This window comes from Oenanthe melanoleuca, chromosome 6 (assembly GCF_029582105.1).
Source record: "Oenanthe melanoleuca isolate GR-GAL-2019-014 chromosome 6, OMel1.0, whole genome shotgun sequence".
Taxonomy (NCBI): Eukaryota; Metazoa; Chordata; class Aves; order Passeriformes; family Muscicapidae; genus Oenanthe; species Oenanthe melanoleuca.
Window position 1 is genome coordinate 20083592 of NC_079340.1, and position 19804 is coordinate 20103395.

Here is a 19804-nt window from a genome sequence, read left to right on the forward strand (position 1 = left end):
CAAACATCATAACCTGGTTGTTTTCTTCTCTAAAAACACAGCACCTTTATCAAAAGGCTAGTGTCCTGCTTTTAGCTGGGACAGTTTTATTTTTTTGTCAGTAGCTGGTACAGTGCTGTGTTCTGGAGTCAGTATAAGAATAGTGATACCACACTGATGTCATGGTCATTGCTACATTATCAACACTTTATTTTATATATATATATATATATATATGTAATTATCATCCACACTTTCCATAGATAGTTAAGAAACGGTTTAAAGTATTTTATCATTGCAGATTATGTTATGATCCAGCCATCTTCATGAAACAAATACTATTCTACATGGAAGTAAGGAGAGAGAAGTTTTTGCTTTCCCTATTTACTAAGTACACTGAAGTACACTGATTTACATCTCATTCTTCAACTCTCTAAGCCACAAGCTCTTCCAGCTGCTTCTACAGAAGGGGTGTCAGTAAGAATCCGGATAAAATCCACTATTAGTAAACAAGCTATTACTCTCAGGATATTTAAAAAAAAATTGTTGTCCTTTTAAAGAGACTATTTTAATTTCTTTTCTCATAATAAAGGCAGTAGGTTGATAGAGTCTTACTATTTAGGCAAGCAGAGTTAAGATGGTCTAAGACATTACCAGAGTTACATAATCAACTTGCCAATATTAAGCACAGACCTACCAGGACTTGAAAACAATATATGCTAATATGGAAGCTAATGCTTAAAAACTTTATACACAACTAATATATTAATGGCTAATTATCCAGTAGTATTGGGTTCTGCATAGGCCTTTCAAAAACAATGCTTTGTCAGTGGATATAGTGATGTCATCCAGATCATTCTGAGCAGAAAAGTCTTTATAATCCTCCACATCATGCACCTGTTACAAAGTATTTTAAGGACTCTCTTTTCTCAACTTCATTTAAGTAAAATACTAAGTCTACGTAACTGGAAACTTACCTCCTCTAAAGAGCTATCTCCCATTTTACCACCACTTTTGCCATGAGCTTTAAGTATCTCTCTCAGTCCAGTACCTGCACCATGTCGAACCTAGGAAAGTGAAATAAAAAGTCAGTTTTAAAATATTAGGGAACAGAAGTCAAAACCCATGTTGGAAATTTGAAATACCACTGTATTCTTAACATAGATGTTTAAGAGATGCAGAATTAGCACTACTTAGACTTGCGGGAATTATTAGATCAAATCACATATTAAAATATTCATCTATCCAAAAATCAACCTCCTTTTGCCCAAGTATCTGCCACCTTATAAACAGAAGCAATTAAGAATTGCTTCTATTTCCTAACACATTATGATATTTACAGTAATGCAGCCAACATTCTTTTACTTTTGCCTCACTAGGCTATATGGAACTAGTTGCCAAAGAAGTTTGAAGATATTACTGTTTTTATTAAGTTTATAAGCTAAAGCAAATCAGTATTGCTATAGTTTCAAGCACTTCATGTTTAATATTTTTCTATAACTCTCTGTATTTCTTAAACAGAGTTTGGATCCTCACTGAATATTCTGCAGGCTGCAGAACAAATTTCTGGGAATTACTATTCTGCATAACTTACAAACCTGCCCTGCTTGACTGGATTACAGAAATATGTGAACAAGTAATATGGGAAAGCAAATTACAGGCACTTGTATGTTCTCACCAAACATGAACAGATGAACACACTAGGAAGAGTTCTGGAAATAACAAAAGACCAGTAGAAAGATGTACTAAAGACACATCTGTTTCTTCTATTTTTGACACCTAACTGGACTAGTAATCAGCTTCTAAAGGAAAGCTCACTCAGCAGATATGCAAAATTGCAAAAGCACAGTTTTGAACCAGGTTCTCATTGAGAGGCCTTTACATAAGTTAGAAGAGAATTAACTGTTTTTTTTAAAAACAGTTCACATACATGTTTTCTGCTATCAGAAAATCATTTCATTTCATGGCAGTAACAGGTAGAACTGAGTACTTGGTAGCTCCTTCCTTCTTCAGAATATCTTACATGAAATGCAAATATACATGGCCCCTATGTCAGCTCAGTTAGCTGACACAGTCAGTTGGTTAAAGCCATAAGCAAGCCAATACAACACAGCCAGAGAGTCCTGTCTTGAAATCCTAATTGTTCATACATCAACAGTTTATTTGGTCCAAGATGGCTCACAAGCTCAGTTTTACAAGTCAAAAGAAGCAGATTTTGCTAGTTAATGTCTCAGCTTCTGAAAACACAAACCAGCAAGACACAAATGCATAAAGGAAATAGCAGTAGTAGGATTCATCCTGCCTGACTTCAACTGCCTGTAAGTGTGGCAAGCAGTCTGAAGTAGTCACCTAGGTGACCTCTAGACATTGCAAGATGCTTCCAGAGAGCCACTTTAAACCTACATTTTCAGGCAGGTTAGCCTGATTTTCACCCAGAACATATTGTAATAATGATCCTGTATTGATCTACGTCCCTTATAAAGATGTATGTGCCTTATATCAAATGTACTAAAAGCTATGAGAATGTCTACATATCAGAAGTGTACCTGGCCTTCAACTGCAAACAGCCTGCTTTCAAATAAGGTGAGACTTTTTAGCTCAGATGCATTGATGTGCAACACAAATATAATTATTCTTTTTCTGGGACCAAAATAATTGTGCTGACTGCATATGATCTCTGTTTCCAAGACAGAGAGCAAGTTGGTTCTGCCCATACTGACATCACCAAGACTGTGCTACAGATACACATACGGATGTTAGAGTTGCTGTTAATATTTAACCCTTCAAAAGATGAACTTAAGAAAATGAAGTTAGTTGACAACCATTATTTCTACCTTCTGCACAAGGAAGTTAGATCATTATCAGCTACTTTATATTTTTACCTGAAATTTCTACTAAAGTTTGTGGAAAATTGTATAAGGACTGAATAATAAAAAGGTGAGTAGAACCAGTTGGAATCTTGAAAATAAGTGGTCAAAGCAACCAAACATAAGCTTTTGTAGTTACTAAAGGATTGATTCCCCTTCCTTTTCTACTAGCTTAGCATTAGACAAACATGCCACTGCTGCCAGCAACAGATTAACATAATATTCCTCAGTCTTGATGAACCAAAGTTTGTTTTAATTACTTGATCTTAACCACAGATTGATGTGATTTTATTTTGCTTATTTTACTCCCATAATTTTCACTTATGACGGCTTTTCATATCTTTCCTACTCTCCACAAGTATACATTACACATCTGTTTTGCATTCCCCTTTAAATGGGTCTTAAAAAACATTTAAGTTTCCTAGCAAATTTGTCTCAGCTACATTATCTGTATGCATAAATGATTTAGGTTTTGATATCTGGCAAAATTCTAAGCTCTACACATATAGTGTTTGCATTTCTGTTGAAGCCCTTTTTAAAAAACTTATAGCTCCACCTTGAATAGGGCATGTCTTACCTCCCAAGAAGGGTTAAAGAGATCATTGCACACCTCTTCACAAAAGCTTTCCAGAGGCCATTCATTTGCCTAAATCCATAAAAAATTAAATATGAGATTAGAAAAAAAAAAAAAAAAAAAAAAAGGAATCATGAACACTTCTTACATCGCTGCCTTCACATACTTAAATGGCACATAAAAACCCCCCAAAAGCTTAAGAGTGCTTTTCTTCATTATTGGGCAGAATTGAAAAAAACATCTTCCCCAGCTCAGAAACTTCACTGATTAGCATTGGATCTCTTAAGAAGTTTATGAAGTTTCTGTTAACAGAAACTTCTCTATGGGAATTAATTTTGATGTTCTGAACTTCACCTTTCCTTTAGAAATCGTGCTAAGGAAGAAAATTAAGCCAAGTTTCTTACTCTACCCAGTGATCCTTTAAATTCATGAACTTTGCCTTTAAAGAACATAATAAACAAGTCTCAGTTTGAAGACACACTACATAACAAAATTGGGTCAATGAATTCAGCAATAAACACACCCTTTTCCAAATACATTCCACTTTTTGGATACCAAAGCATATTAACTATCCTAAAATTTCCTACAAGGAAATTGACATCGCTATGGAAAGGAATTTTTATTACCATTAGTAAGTTCACATCATCACATACAAAGAGCAACTGAAAGACAGTTAGCATCCTGTAGTTATCATTAATATTTCAGATTAGTTTGCCAATCATTTTTATGCAAATAAAAATTTAATTACTGAACTACGACTGGAAGATTATTTTTGTAGGATACACACTTACCTAGATAAAGTCTTCTCAAATAAATTTCATGCACCATTTATATTCTATTTAACATTTCTTAGTTTTAAGCTTCTCAGTCTTTTGAAACAAATGAAGTTTTTTCCAAGACTAAGGTAATTGTTTTACTCTTCAACTATTAAAGATAAAACTTAATTCTAAATTAAGCCTAATTAAAGTACAACAAAGATTAAATAAAGGTTAAATAAGCATTTGGATCAAATTATTTGTGGCTCGTTGTAATCCTACCATGTATGTGTTTAGCACAGTTTGCCAGTTTAACACCCAGGTCTGACACCTGTAGCCACCTACTTGTGTTAATTTGGGTCACAAACTGCTACCAAAGGATTAAATGTGTTTTCTTCCTCAATGCTGTAACACTTGCTTCATTATGTATAAAAGTGAGCCGGCCATGACATTCTTCATTCTATTTCCCTAAATGCTAAGATGACTGAAGAATTTGGGCATATGAAGAAACTTTGTTTCAAATTACTCAGCTAAAAAAACTGAACAATCATTCTTGCTAACAGCAGAACAATACATCATACCTCTTCCTGAGTATTTTCTACCAATGTTTTTGAGTCTGTGGCAGGCTGGTTGATGACAACATTTGCAACTTTTCTTCTCTTTTCTTCCGGTTCCCCATCAGTGCTATCATTGCTGAGAAGGATCAAGTACATGTTCATGAACTGGAAGTATGCTTTAAGGGAAGTAATTACATCTACAAGTCTTCAGCTACCATAAAGTATGGCAAGAATTCAAAACAAAGAGGTTTAACACTGAAATATGCAAGATAGGTAGGTTTACATGTAAAAACAAAACATGCAGTGAGTAAACAGCAAAATACTGTCCCAGATTTACAATCAGTCTCAGATTTTTTTTTCCAAGAAACCCACCAATTCCTAAACAAGATCAAGAACTTTGTTAACCACTAAATGACCACTAGAACACAGTAGACAATAACAGGCTGCTATAAACTACAGTGAAGAACACAGCACACATCAGAAAATTGTATCCTAAATTTTTAGTTATTAATCTTCTTAAAATCCCCCGTTTTCATGCATTATTCTCCAGTCATGTTTAATAACAGGGACAAATCACACATTTCAGATGTAGCATCCCATTATGTCAAGATGCCTCTGAAGATGGGTCCTCAACAAAGCTCTCCTGGGAACAAGCACTGCATGCAAACTTTCCACCATCAGCACAATTAGCACATAAGAGATTTAAGATGCAAAGACTGTAGGAAGTTTCTCAAGAGATAAATCAAATCACAATCTCAGCTTAACTGAAATAAAAGGAAACCAGTTCACTATTATACCTCTTCTCATTAGTTTCCACTGCATCTCTGGATCTTTGCTTTGCAAATAGCTTAGCCATTCTTTTGGCTTTATTCTTTTGTCTACTGCTCATACCAGCTCGAAATTCTGAGTCAATTAACTCAGCAGCCTGAAGAGTCTGAAAGAAAAGTCATTCATTGTCAATTCTTTTTACAATGAAGTCCTAAAATATTCTCCAACCCACAACACTCCCAATTTCCCCAACCCTCCATTTCAAACATTTCAGCAGTTTGATATCAAATAATACTAACAAGCAACTATGGGATGTAAGAACTCAGTAGGCTAAAGCATACCACATTAGATGCCAATCATCTTATTTAAAAAATAAATATTATAACCACAGAAGCTCAAATAAAGCAAACCCTCTGTATTATTCCTTGCAGTGAAATAGCCCAAGGTTTTACCTACAGGTTGTTTGTTTACTAGTAAAACTGAAGAAGGAGAATAGTCCAAATCTTCATCATTGAACAGATCCTCAGTATTCATTCCAATTGCAGCACCCATATCTAAGCCAAGTTTCTTTTGCAGCAGTTTCCTCTGTCGTGCTATCCTCTCTTTAGGATCAATTTCACCTTAAAAAGGGGTTTTAAAAGAAGATGTGTCAAATTTCCAACCAGATATTTTACTGATGACTTTTTCAATGTACATAAAGCAAAAATTTACAGGATTAAATTGTACTTGGCTGACACATTCTAAAACAAATCACTCTGATACCCAAGAAGACTTCTTCTGCTACTGTAACTACACAAGTAGTTCAACTGTAATCAAAAAAGGTTCATTTTGGAAATTAACAGATGACACCTCAAGAATGTGTGAAGTTTCAATACTAACTACAGAACACCTAGACTTTGGGAGCACCTGAATTTACATAAAAAATAAGACTTTAGCACCCAAGTAGAATAAACCCTTCAAATAACCCAAAACTTGCAGCTGGTAGGGCTGTCAGATTTCACTCTTTACATGCACAGTACAGAAACCAGTCAGGAGGGGTTGGTTTTTTGTTGTTTTGGTTTGTTGGTGTTGTGGTAGTTTTTTTGTTTGTTTTTTTTTTCAGTTATCAGCACAAACTTTTAAGCAGATGACCAACAGGCACAATTTCGGGTGTACACCTGGTTAAGTAGTAACAAGTAGTTAATATTATCTATATAAGTATGGTTTTTTTAAACTGCATTTAACTGACAAGCAAATACAACTTCCATTCTTTATAAAATATTTTCCTAACATCTCAGCAAGACAGAACACTGCTCAAGTTTCAGCAGCCACAGGTTCTGCTCCTTGCTGAGCTACTGATCTTCTGTGTACCCCACACAGAACCCATCACAAACAGGGAACAAAGCAATCAGAGCTACGCAGTCAGATTCTTATTAATACCATCACTTAATTTGGTGCAGAAACTGGTAGATGGTCTGGAATTAAGAACAGGCAAGTAGAGCAATAGCAAAAAAACCCTCAGATTAAAATAATCCAGTACCATTATGCTGACAAACCAACTCTCAGCTAAAAGTATTACAGAAAAATATTAGACAAGTCACTTGAAACAAAAAACATCACACAGGCACTGGTATTTGATCTTCTGACTTCGGCAGTCTTACCACTTTTCATGCAATCTTTCTATACTTTAAACCTTCAAGCTTTTAAATCAGCCACATCACACTTCTCTATGTGGGAAGACTGTTTAGATGAAGAACAAGCAGTGATAGTGCCTGACCCTTTTAAAAAAGGCTACAGAAATCTTTGATGCTTTTTCAGGTTTCCACCCCTTCTTCCCCACTATACACATAGTAATACTGTTATGGCAAGAACCCAAACAAACAATATCCCCCCCACCCCAAGAAATCGTGTTACTTGAGGATGAAAATACAAACCACTTATGCTGGGGAATATTTTCTGTCATTATTTCTTAACATTCTGAGAATCCATGGATGATTAAATTCATAATGCTGCCACAACAAACTTTTTTGATATCAGTAAGTTTTCTTGTCTGCAAGTAAAATATAGATACCTGATTTATCATCTTGGACTTCAAATTCTGCACCAGCAGACCCAAGAAGAGATGCACCATGTTTCAACAACCGACATATATCAAATCTGTCAAAACGCAACCGATCTGTTGAAGGTGAATCTTCGTTAGGACTTTCTGAGCCTGGTTCTAGGTAGGAAATAAAAATAATATTAAGGACAATGTGATTAAATTTTTGTTCAAAATTCTGGCAGAAGATTAAGGAAAAGCAAGAGATAATATCTCTCTTCCAAAGAATCCTCAGACATACAGCATTTTGATTCACAAAGTATAAAGGCTCCATTTTCACAAAGACAGACTAAAATAGGTCACTAAATATACCTTAATAGAAAAAAGAATGTTTTTCCCTTGATAAATTTATCTTTTTAAAACCTTGAACACTGACCTACCACCAGGCCTTCTCTGTACACACAGAGCCAGCTTACAGTTTTGAACTAAATATGGCTCACAATTAGTATCACAAGCAGTCCAACAACACTGCTGCATATCCCTACCAGCAAAGCATCCTAAGTAGGAAAGCTGGAGAGTGGTCTAAACAGGTGTGGGAGAAAGGGCTACTGACACCTAGCTGTGAGCTCATCTCAAACAGTACCATTTTCTCAAACACAATTATTTTTTCACTTTCATTAACAATCTGATAGCAGATGTGCAAGAACCGGATAATGCATTTTAAAAGGTGTTGGTTACCCAATTTCCATGTACATTTCCAATGTACAAAAGGCATGCCAGAAGTAATCCTTGAACTAGACAAGTGAAATGAACTTCTATCCTTGGTAAGATAGAGTATACAATAGGAGAGTTCATCCAATCCAAACTATTCTGTGATTCTGTAACTAAATTATGAAGTATATAGATAAATAGGATTTACTGGGAAAGAGAACTGCTCTGGAAAAAAACACCTTTCAGTAACCTGATTATCAATGTCCTTAAAGAGCTGCAACAGTGGATAGAGGATGTGGATAGAGGGCATTCAGTGAACATAATACATATAAAAGCTTTTGGCAAGGATTCATACGAAAGAATAAACCAAAAGAACCAGTTAGCAGAGAGCTGGGGAGAACATCCTTTTACAAACTAAAAGCTAGAAGTTAGTTCTGGAGTCCTTTGGGGATCAGTGTTGGTACCAATTCTTCAATCAATAGAAAACACATTCACTAATGCACTCTTCTCCAAGCACATAGGTGACACTAAACTCTTTTGGGTAGCCCATGGCACTAAGGAATCCAAGGAGGACTCTCAGAACAGACTAAAGGGCAAATAAGTACATGAGGTATAAAAATGAATAACCTAAACCATGCCTACACAAAACTGCATTCAATAAAAATCCTGGAGGCATTTCTGACAGCTTTCTGTATTCATCTGTTTATTAAGCAGTGAAAGGCAGAGCAGACAAGCACTGGGTCTCACTAGAAAGGACAGTTTTGACAGCACAAAGCACATAATTTTGTCACTAGGTGTAAATTTCAGTACTCTAGAGATGTAGGCAGACTGTGTGGAGTTCTGTGCATCTCAAGGAGGACATAAGTAAGAGAAGAAAAAGCACAAAGAAAAACAAAGTTATTTAAAAGACAAAATAGCTGTCTTGTGAGGAAAGACTGAAGGGACTGCAATTTTCAATATGAAGATGTTGTTGGAAGAGAGCAAGTATGGTTTACAAAAATAAATACAATGGAGAAAGAAAATGCAGAATTTGCTTGTCAAATTCAAAGCCAACAGAACCGGGAGGCAATAAGTGAAACAAATATGAGATCATCTCAAACAGATGTGAGTTTCATTGTTGCCATTTTAGGGAGTGTGTGTGTTTTTAAACAAGTCAGTGAATTTCTGTGACCTGTGCCATAAAGTTGTGAATATCGACAGTACCAATGGATTTGGACAAAATCACTTAGTCCATTACTCAACAATTAAGGAAACTAACATCCCAAACATGATAATTTCAGATTAAAAGAAACAGAACAGACTTGAGTAAGCTGCCCTTTCACCTCCCTCAGAAAGGTGCTTGGATTAAAGGAAGAGTGAAGAAAAGGGTTTCTGCAAGCTATCATGACAAAGTTGATTGGTTAAACATTTTACCATTTTACTAGCTACTCCCTTTCTTTATAAAAGCCTTATAAAGGTACAAAGCACAAATACAGGAATTCTGGAAGAAATAAAGGAAAAAAAAAAAAAAAAAAGAGGTTTACTTACAGTCCTACTTCACAAAATCACAGAATACTCTAAGTTGGAAGGTATACAGAAGGATCATCAAGTGCAGCTCTTAAGTGAGTGGCCCATACAGGGACTGAACCCATGACCTTGGTGTTATTAGTACCCTGTTCCAAATAACTTACATGCAAATAAAAGTCTACACTCATAAAAAACAAAATGGCATAGATGGCTTGAAAAGTCTCTATCACAGACAATCTGAGTAAGATACACAATGAGTTATACACAATGTATTTAAGGAGCACCTTGCTTTGATCTTGGAGTTGGATTCCATTCAGGTACATTTTTCACTATTGCTTCGACAGCCTGGCCAGCCGCAATGCGAGTATCCCAGTTCGTACTTCTTAAATACACTAACACCTTGAAGGAGAGATAAATAGGTAAATAAGTATTTCAGGTAAATAAGTATTTGCCTGAAAGGTACTTAAAAAAAAAAAAAAAAAAAAAAATCAATCAGCTGTTATGCTCCATTAAAACACAATTACTTTAATGCAATGAATTAATACAACATTCAAAACAAAAAAAAAAAAAAATCCAAGAAATGCCAGCAGCCTTCTCTATATCGCTCACTGCTTAGCAGAACATTTGTCAGAATTAGACCTAAGACTCTGTAAGATATATTTAGTCCAACCAGTTAGGCTGAAGTTTGATTTTCTCCAGGTACTGAACAAGGCTTGAGACACATTTTTAATTTTTTGGTTGGTTGGTTTGTTGGCTTTTTTTTCTACAAGGAAGCATTCAAAATTGATTAACAGACCTTAGAACCCTGAAGTCATTTAACCCAAGAAGAGATAAAACATGGGTCACTTGAAGCAATCTATACTCTTCTAAACTAATATATCACTGTCACACATCTGGAAAAACTATTTCTTTCTCTGAAAGCAGTTTGATATTCATGATTCCTTGGCCACTCTATGACAGCATCAATTGTGGTGAGAGCATCTGGTTCAGTAAGAACAGAACTGAGGTCACTGAGCCATCTTCACCTGTCAGATGCAGATTATTTTTGGTGGTTTTACTAGACTTGGTCAGATTGAAGTCTCACAGTAATGGAAAACTCTTCCCAATTTCCATCCCTTTTAAAGACATGCAGCCTGCAACATTTTTAACGCTTTATCACACAAGTAATAATCTTTAAAGGCAAGAACAGAAATCTTTATAAGACAGTAGAGCTTCTCTTTATAGAGAAAAGTCTGAACTTGCAGCAAATGCTGAATATCAATATTGAATGCTAAATGAAACCTTACTTATGTAATAATTTCAGAACCTGACAGAACAGCACCTTTAACAGAAGCAGCCCTTAATTTTCTTCATTCTCTTACTTTCGAAAAACACAAGACCACATTGCATTTTCTCCTTCCCACAGAAGCATACCCCTTTAAACTAGTTTTATTCTCACCACTGAAGTACTAGGGAAAAATATGCTTACTTTAGATAAGAGATTATTCAGTTCATGAGGATGCAGTTTCACTACTTCCCCAAGTTGTTGTGCAGCTGCTTTTCTTGTTACTGGTGTTGTACCGGTGTCCAGTAAAATAAAGAGACGATCAAGCCTAAATGTGATTGACAAAAACCGAAAAGTTATGCTATTCATAGCTCACTAGCCCATTTCTATTAATATTCCCCCACATTTTTCAGTTTATATAACTCAAAGAGAAAAGATGCTTGCCTGAAGACTGTCAGTTGGCAGGGTGAATAATGTACTTATTTTCTAATAGTAAGCATAGCTTAGTTCTAAAAGCACATTTAATTTAGTAACAAAAAAAAAGCATAATTGTAAGAAATGCTAGTTTTAAAAAATCTACAGTTAAAAGAAAAAATTAATCATCCCTGTCTTTGTTCTGTGATAGAACATTTTCATTCTTGAAACAAATACGTTCTAAGTGATCATCAAATTCTATTTGATAGAAAAAGCAGAGTGCTCAGCTGCTCCTACTGTGCATTATCACTTCTATTGACAACACAGCCTGTTATCTGTAACACCAAACTCTGCTTCTCCAGGATCACAGATTTTTACTTTTCACCATCTTTTCCCTGCTAACTACCTGGAATACATAAAATCAAATGTCTTGATGTATTTACAGCTTGGAAATCATCTGATGCTTCTGCCCTTCTCTCAAAATACAGGGATTTAACCAGCAGATCTGTTTCCACAGTAACTGTATTTAGTGAGAGACTCCAACCATCTATATGTAGAACAATTCATTTTCTTTCTTTAGTTACTGAATGAGAAATAAAGTTTCTCTTTACATATATATTCATATATTCTAGATACTGAAATGTATGACTGAAGTTACAGGTGTTCATTATTCCCTTCACTATCAGTGGGTTGATCAGAGCTGTTTAATGAGTGCCAAGTTTATGCATTAGTTATTTGGCAGCATGAGATTCTTACTGATTATGAATCTAGAACCTGTTCACACAGTGCAATCAAAATTGTTCCTTCCAGCCTCATAATAAAAACACTCCTCCAAAAACTGCAACAATACAAAACCGGACCTTACACAGCAGTGAAGCTCATCTAGATCAGCCTGGCAGAATAAAGATATTGGTATCCTGAACAACCTGTCTTTATAAACACACATCCTTGGTTTGAGCACACACAGGAAAGGACAAATGCCTTGTGAGTCTGTTGCTACTCATTACATTTCACGTAAGTTGCCTTTGACATTAGTTCCAATAATTTAAAAAGAAAAGGAAAAAAACCACCAAAACCTCTTTGCAACATCACTGTTTTGTATTTTCTTTGGCATGCTTAAACTGCACTTAATCCTGAATATACCTTAAGTCGTCATAATACAATAGGAATTGCAGTGCAGGGCTAAGGCAATACCAAAACCCTAATACTCTCATAACTGGAGGTATTAGATGAAGTATTCATTAGACTTTAAAAATTCTAGCTCAAAGTATTTAAAATAATTTTCACTTTTTAGACAATTCTGCTGCCATCCTAGAAATAACAATCTTTCTACTATAAAATATGTGAGCTTATTTCAATTTCTGTAGATAAAACTAGAGTTTTAATTGCTATGATTTCTAGTTAGTAAGTTGTTTTAAAGTCACAAAAATTAAACCCCAGACCTATCTAATCCAGCAGTTTTGTGTGTGTAGTCAAGGAGAAAAAAAGCTTTACAGATCCAACACTTCTGAATCCCTGATAGTGGAGTAGTCAGGAGAAACATTCCAGGTACCTCATTAGTTGCCAGTATTTTCCCTTCAGCACTTTTGACAATAACAACCCAACCTGATTTGCAGCAGTCACTATTATTCAATACAAAACATTGTGGCTTTCAGAAGAACCACTATTTGCTCCAACTTGCTTGTTCTCACTCCTTTTATTCTTCAGCTCTCTTTGAAACTTCAGTATTCCATACTCAAGTTTGCCATCTAGTACCACATGCTCCTTTAACTATGAAATCATCTTTTTTCATCTCAAAGTCAAGCACAATGTGTAACTTTGACCACTTCCTCAGCTAGAACTCTTCATGAGTCAAAACAGGAGGAAACCACTAAGTCAACTTACCCTCAAAAACTCAACTTGAATTCCAGACTTACTTACAACACTACATCTTCACTCCTAAAACCCACAACTTTCTGAAGCTGTGTTACCTACAAAATACAGCTTGCTTGGGGCTTTTTTAACCTACAGTGTGCTTGGTTTGGAATTTGTTATTTTAAGTTGTAAGCTGCTTAACTTACACACAACTGCAAACCAAACAAAAAAGAAAACTTTCATTTGTCTGACACTACAGGAAGGTTTCAGCTTTCAACTCCAGCAAAATACATGGAAACAGGATTAGCAAATACAGCAAACAACATCTGACTAACGGTAGTCCTGGTCACACTAACCATTCTCTTTTCCTCCCGCAGAAGGATGTAAAATTCCCAAACTGATAATATTTTGGAACTATTAAGGTTTTCAAATTAAGTGTTGGTGCTGCTGCAGCAGAGTATGGCAGAGCCTGAATTCTGCATGAGTTGGAAGGGTAGCACTGAAAAAGTTGTCTATGATCAGCAGTGCTAGCTGGTTTGTTTTTTTACATTAAAGTTTTCAGTCTGTGTTTCATTAAGAATGAAAAAAGCCACTAAAAATTCCTAACAAATTAGTTTTGAGTACCTGCAGTTTAAAAAAAAAGTTTCCTAAGTTCTGACAAGGTTTTCATTTTCAGAACAAACTAGCAGTCTCTAAACAAGTTATTAAAGCCAAAGAGAAATAAGTTTTCTAGCGGGATGTGGTTCTCTGCTTCTCATGCTCGACAGTGCTGTAGGCAGAACATCACATGACTCACATCATTCCCAGAAATGTGAAGCACAGTGGTAGAGTGAGATGCTCTACAATGCAGATAAAATTTTTAATTATCTTATTAAATACTTCAACTCTGTCAAAAAAAAAGTTCTAAGCCTATAGAAGATGCAGGCAAATAAACACAAAGAATACTTCGGGAAAGAAAAATACTGAAACTAAGATTGATAAATTATTATGAAAAATAATTGTAAATTACTATGAAAATTTAAAAATGCTTGTTAAAAATTAAATACATCTCTAAAACTACTTGTTCTGCATTTAACTGCTGCATTAAGAACTTAAAAATAGAAAGGTCTTAATTTTTAACTCATAAACAATAGTTTAGAGCCTTCTGTTATCTTGCAATCCCATGGCAACTACATCTCATCAACCATACATGACTTTGATATGAACTCATTTTGTATGAGCTCAGCACAAAGCACTACCTTGCTCAAAGAGGTAAATAATTTCCTCCTCTCACTTTAGAAATTTGAAATTTTTCTAGTTCCTGTTGAAGTATATCAGAAAGACACAACTGAGAGCAACAATTCAAAGTTCTTATGATCAGCACTCTACTCCATTATTTCCTTCTAAGAAACACCTTTTACACTGACAAAATCCACTAGAAATGTTTCTGACACATACATCAATGCAGGTGCTTAAGACGAGGCATTTGAGATGCTTCACCTTCAGAAGAGCCACCACAACTAAGCACTCTCCAGGTACCACAGTGATTGCATCTTCTGGTCACCAGTTCTGCACATTCAGCATTAAACCAAATTACACATGACCCTCACCCAGGCACAGGAAGCAAATTCTGCAACAAATGACCTGTTCTGTTCTTTGTGCTAACCTGCAGTTCTTTGCTGCTGCCCCCAAGTAAAGGATCAATTGTCCTGCTATTTAAAGTGAATCTTATGGCACTCCTGTGGAAATAGGACAAGGAAAACACTTCAGCTCCAGAGGCATTAGGAAGCTAGTAGCTGGATAATAATGTCAAGATACAGGTGTAAGTAACAGTCTCTTCAAAATGTTTGCAAAAGAACCCATGTGCAACTGCACCGTATAAAGATCAACAGTCCCAGTTTAAGTGCTCCAAATGGGCTGGGTCCCCAGAGGACTTCAGATGATGAAACTTCCAATTTGCAGCTTTCAATGAGTGGAGGCTTGAAAGGGACAGTGAAGACAGCAAACTGACCACCGCTGCCCATGAAACGACCTGTTTGGATGTTACATCCCTGTGCCCCAGCATATTAAACTGTCCTGAGAGCAATCTCTAATAGTAAAGGCCATCTGATATGAACACCTTGTAACTGCCTTAGCATATCCTCCAACCCATTAGAATTGTGTGACTGTACAAAAAGTCCTCAGTGGCATAGTCCCTGGAACAGTAATGTCAAGCTCTGCCTAGAGCTCTTTAAAAAGCTGCCAGCTAGCACCCATCAGAAGGCAAGAGAATCCTCTTAGGAGTTGGTATTTTGAACATCCAGACAACTTTCTCCCAGGCACTATTTCTTAATACAGAAATAGCCCAGACACCTTGAAAACATCCCTCAACTAAAGACTTCAGAAGGGTGAAATTCAACTTAAGCTCTAATGGAGTCTGAACTTTTCTTGTTGACCTGATAGTCCTCTGCTGTCGCTTCATTTGGTGAAATCCCAGCTTGGTCACCTCTAAACACTCACATGAACGATTAAGTAATCAAATAAGCAACTTTCAAATATACAATCAGACATGAGAAAAAAAAAAAAAACCACTCAACAGAATTCAGAACAAAACCCAGAAATGCAATGATACACAAAGAATGGATTGTGATTTTATTTCACCTAAGTGTGTAAACAGTTATGAAGGTGGGACTGTGGAAAAGGAAGTAATCTAGTTTCCTACCCAGCAGCTGAAGGAACATCTGGAATCAAACAACAGCTCCATAACCACACCAGGTCACACTATTATACACTGCATATGGAAGCCAACCAAATGCTAAAATTAGTATAATTAATTCCATATGGATTTTATGTTTCATGTATAATCTACAACTTAACGCTGTAGAAGTTTTACTTGTAAACTATTACATATGTATCTACAACTAACAATGCACCTCAAAATGTGACTGATTACATTGCGAAACCTGTGAGAGAGAACTGCAAGTTGAAGCAGCTGTCAGGACAGACTAATACAAGATGTGTATCAGTAAGTTACAAAGTGAGCACCTCAGTGACTATTCAAATTCCATCTGCTGGGGCAGGTTGGCATTTCTATCAGCATGCAATCCTGACTTCCAATTTCCACTTCAGTCCATTAGAAAAGCGTGTCTGAGAGCTCTATCTCATTTGGGCAGCAGTGCACATGCTAGCTCTGCTTCCCCCCTTCCCATGACTGTCTCAGCCCTCCCACTAAGAGCAGCACAGAAGGCAGTCCACTGTTCTGGTCTGCAAGTTAATCTCCACCAACAAGGGAAGAGTTACATTATTCTTTCCCCCACTTTTAAGTCTGAACTCCCATAAGCACATTGGTTATACAACATCTATTCTAATGCTTTGGGCACAGGCCTTTAAGTAGTAGTGAACACATACTTGCTCAGGTTAACTCCTGCTTTTTATGCAAGAGCAGCCATGAAATAATAGCTTCCACAGAAGCTAAAAGCTGAATTCCTTATAGAGAAAGTCTGATAACCTCAAAAAATATTTCTAAAAGGTATACAGTGCACATAAGAGATTTTTGATGCAGTACTCAATTTGAAATGTTACATAAGTAATGATGCCAGCCAGTGCAGCCACTTGTTCTTGGGAAGTCACAGCCCTATACTTCAAAAGCTGAGAGCAATACATGAGCCCTGCTTAGTTCACAGGAGCTTTAGTCTCACAGCTTTTTGACATTATTTATTTTAAAATAAAAACTAGGTACCTAATCTGCATACTACCAGTCATACACAAATTCAAGTAAACAAAACCACTGAAAAATCATACACAGATCAAATGAAGAATGAGTTGCAAGAGCAGCAAATTATGCTCTTTATATTTCTGTAAGGAACTGTCTTGAACATACCCTGAAAAGGCTGTCTTTACGGTATTTCAGGGAGAACTTAAAGGATATACCAACCAAAATAAAATTGTTTACTCTTAATGCACCTTACCAGCTTCCTAATTTTGTTGGGTTTCAAAAGTACACTGATTTTCCTTCACACTGCAAAGGCACTCCAAAACAGGAGAAAGGCATTAACACCTTGGTGTTAGAATAACACATGACGTGCCTTTGAACACATTAAAGAAACTGGAAAAAGTTTTATTAGATCCTGAAGGACTATCATCATTTTATTACCTACTGAAACTCTACCATCCCGAGTAATCTATGAGTTGTCATTTTCTTGGAAGTATTACTTTTCCTTCTGAAGCACCTCAAAAGATCAGCAAGCCACTGCAATTGCTCACTTGGATCATGCACTTTGTAGGCACGAAGCTAAACCAAAACTTTTCACTTCCTTTTTTCCTTCTCAGTTGCACTATTAAAAACATTGGGATTTTTAAATGAGCTATGTAAGCATTATATTACCTCATCTATACTTCTAAGATTGGTGACAGAAGCTAAGGCCTACCAAATCACAGAAGGAATATCAGCCTTTCCACACACCTATCCCTACTTCTGGAGGATGGCATTCATTAGTTTCTTTGGCATAAAACTACCAAAGAGGTGGAACATACACAGTGCAAATATTCTGCAATATCTTTTGGTATGAAGTATCTACTGTTTTGCTTTATGTCTGTTCTCTAGAGCATCAACACAGAAATGCTTTATAGAAGGTAGTCTTCAATGTAACTTAAAATCTGAATTAAATATCAGACCTTTTTGTCAATATGTAAAAACTACTTCAAATTACTTTTAAGATGACCTTACAAATAGCAAAGCTGCAAATTCTCAATCTAATTTGGGGGTCTCTCAAAGCATTCCCTATGTTTGTTTGGCTCTCCCTGCACAGATGAGGGTTTTGAGAAAGGTTTTCAATTGGCCAAAGAGCAGAAACTAAACTTTCCTGGCAAAACAACCACCCAATAATTTATTGTTTTGAAAATGTAAAACTACTTCAGCCCTCACTTCCAAAAAAAGTCAGCTCACCCTCAAAAATTCTTTTAAAATAGCTGTTCCAATATAGAACTACCCCTAATGAAATTACTGTTAATATTAATGCTTGGACTGTGGGCTTTGGAGAAAAATTAATTTGAGTCAGCTCTTCCTCACTCTTCAAACTTGTATAGGTAAGAGGCATTCAACAATGAAATATTATGGTAGTCCATAAAAAAAAAGTAACTGTAACTATCTAGAAGAAAAGGAATTGGAACAGAAGCTGAACCAACTAAACCTTTACAAAAAATAGTTACATGGCTATATACACAAGTGCACAAACAATTATTTGTATTATGTCGGAAAAGAAAGGACCTTTGAAGTTCAATGTTGTGAAGAAAGGTATCTTTATTTACAGAAGCAGCACTGACACTGTATCACTGCTCCTATGGTCCAGCAGCAGAAAGCAAACTCCATTTATCAGGCACTGTTGTCTAACTTCAAAGGGACACAGACAGGCTTCACTTTATCAAAAACAAGCACAAAGCCAAATTTACACATTATCGCTTCTTACAGTTATAGAAGCATTGGTGTTCACCAGGAATAGCCAAGATGTTAGAGTACTCCAAAATGTGTATTCTTTCACCTAACTTACATGAGAAGCTGAAACAACTCTGTACTAACTCACCAGTATTGTAACATCTTTACTGAAATAAAGTTAACATACCAACTTTTAATGCTTCACATTGAATCTCAGAATGAGCCATAATATCTAGTTTTCCTTTCAGTTCCCAAAAAGCTGCTAACTAAATCTGTGTACTGCTGCTTTCCACTAAAGCAACCTTGGTAACTGAAATGGAAACCAGCCTTTGGAGCAGACACAGCCTCAGCATGCAGCTGAAAAGCTCTATCTTGACATTCCAGTTAGCCCCCATATCACATGTACATTAGCAAAGTTGGTCGAGCAGACTGACCAGACCTAGTGTAATTAGACGACTCTTCTACTCTACATGAGGACTTATTTTTATGTACATGGTAATCTTGTTACAGCAATCCTTACTACTTCCATGTTCCTCTGGACAGATTTGGGGGGTGAGAAAAAGCCACAACAAACATATAACATACAACAAGTCGGTAAAAAAATAGAATAAAACAAAAGGATGCTTTGTAGAAATAACAAAGCTTAAAATAAAACACCTGCTTAGTAGAAGTCTTAAAAGGCACATTGCTGCCACTAATTTTGATGAAGAATGGATTTCCATTACAAATGTGCACACCTTTACTTTGCCACATAAAATTGTAAACTTACACAGAGCTACTGAAACAGAATTTACTTTTGAGATAGCACTTTGGAAGTAGAGATACTACCAACACGTGACTTGGAGCTAATCTATCACAAGCTTAATTTGGATTTATGGTTTCCTTTCAATTATCCTGTTAGGAAGCTTAACCCGCCCATTTCACACACAGAAAAAAAAAAAAAAAAAAAAAAAAAAAAAAAAGGCAGGAATTTGTGCTCAGCAGTTTTCATAAAACAGCTCTATTAAGACACACCTCTATATCTGTGAATGCTTAAAACGCTGGCACACCCCAGAGCACATGTGTGCAAGCAGATACTGACCAACATTTTGAGGCAGAGCCAGAACACACTGATCACTTTTCTCCATGCAAGCCTGTTTTATTTTGGTT

At 36.1% G+C, this 19804-nt stretch overlaps 1 protein-coding gene across 1 annotated transcript in view; it reads right to left on the minus strand.

Moving 5' to 3' along the window:
• Nucleotides 1–19804, minus strand: part of BTAF1 (B-TFIID TATA-box binding protein associated factor 1) — a 42091-nt gene that overhangs the window by 21603 nt on the left and 684 nt on the right. The window contains exons 2-9 of the mRNA XM_056494907.1: nucleotides 11203–11326; nucleotides 10019–10133; nucleotides 7551–7697; nucleotides 5957–6120; nucleotides 5530–5666; nucleotides 4757–4868; nucleotides 3424–3492; nucleotides 957–1046 (exon numbers count right to left, since the gene is read on the minus strand). Of these exons, the coding sequence (XP_056350882.1) occupies nucleotides 957–1046; nucleotides 3424–3492; nucleotides 4757–4868; nucleotides 5530–5666; nucleotides 5957–6120; nucleotides 7551–7697; nucleotides 10019–10133; nucleotides 11203–11326 (958 nt within the window). The remainder of the gene's footprint in view (nucleotides 1–956; nucleotides 1047–3423; nucleotides 3493–4756; nucleotides 4869–5529; nucleotides 5667–5956; nucleotides 6121–7550; nucleotides 7698–10018; nucleotides 10134–11202; nucleotides 11327–19804) is intronic.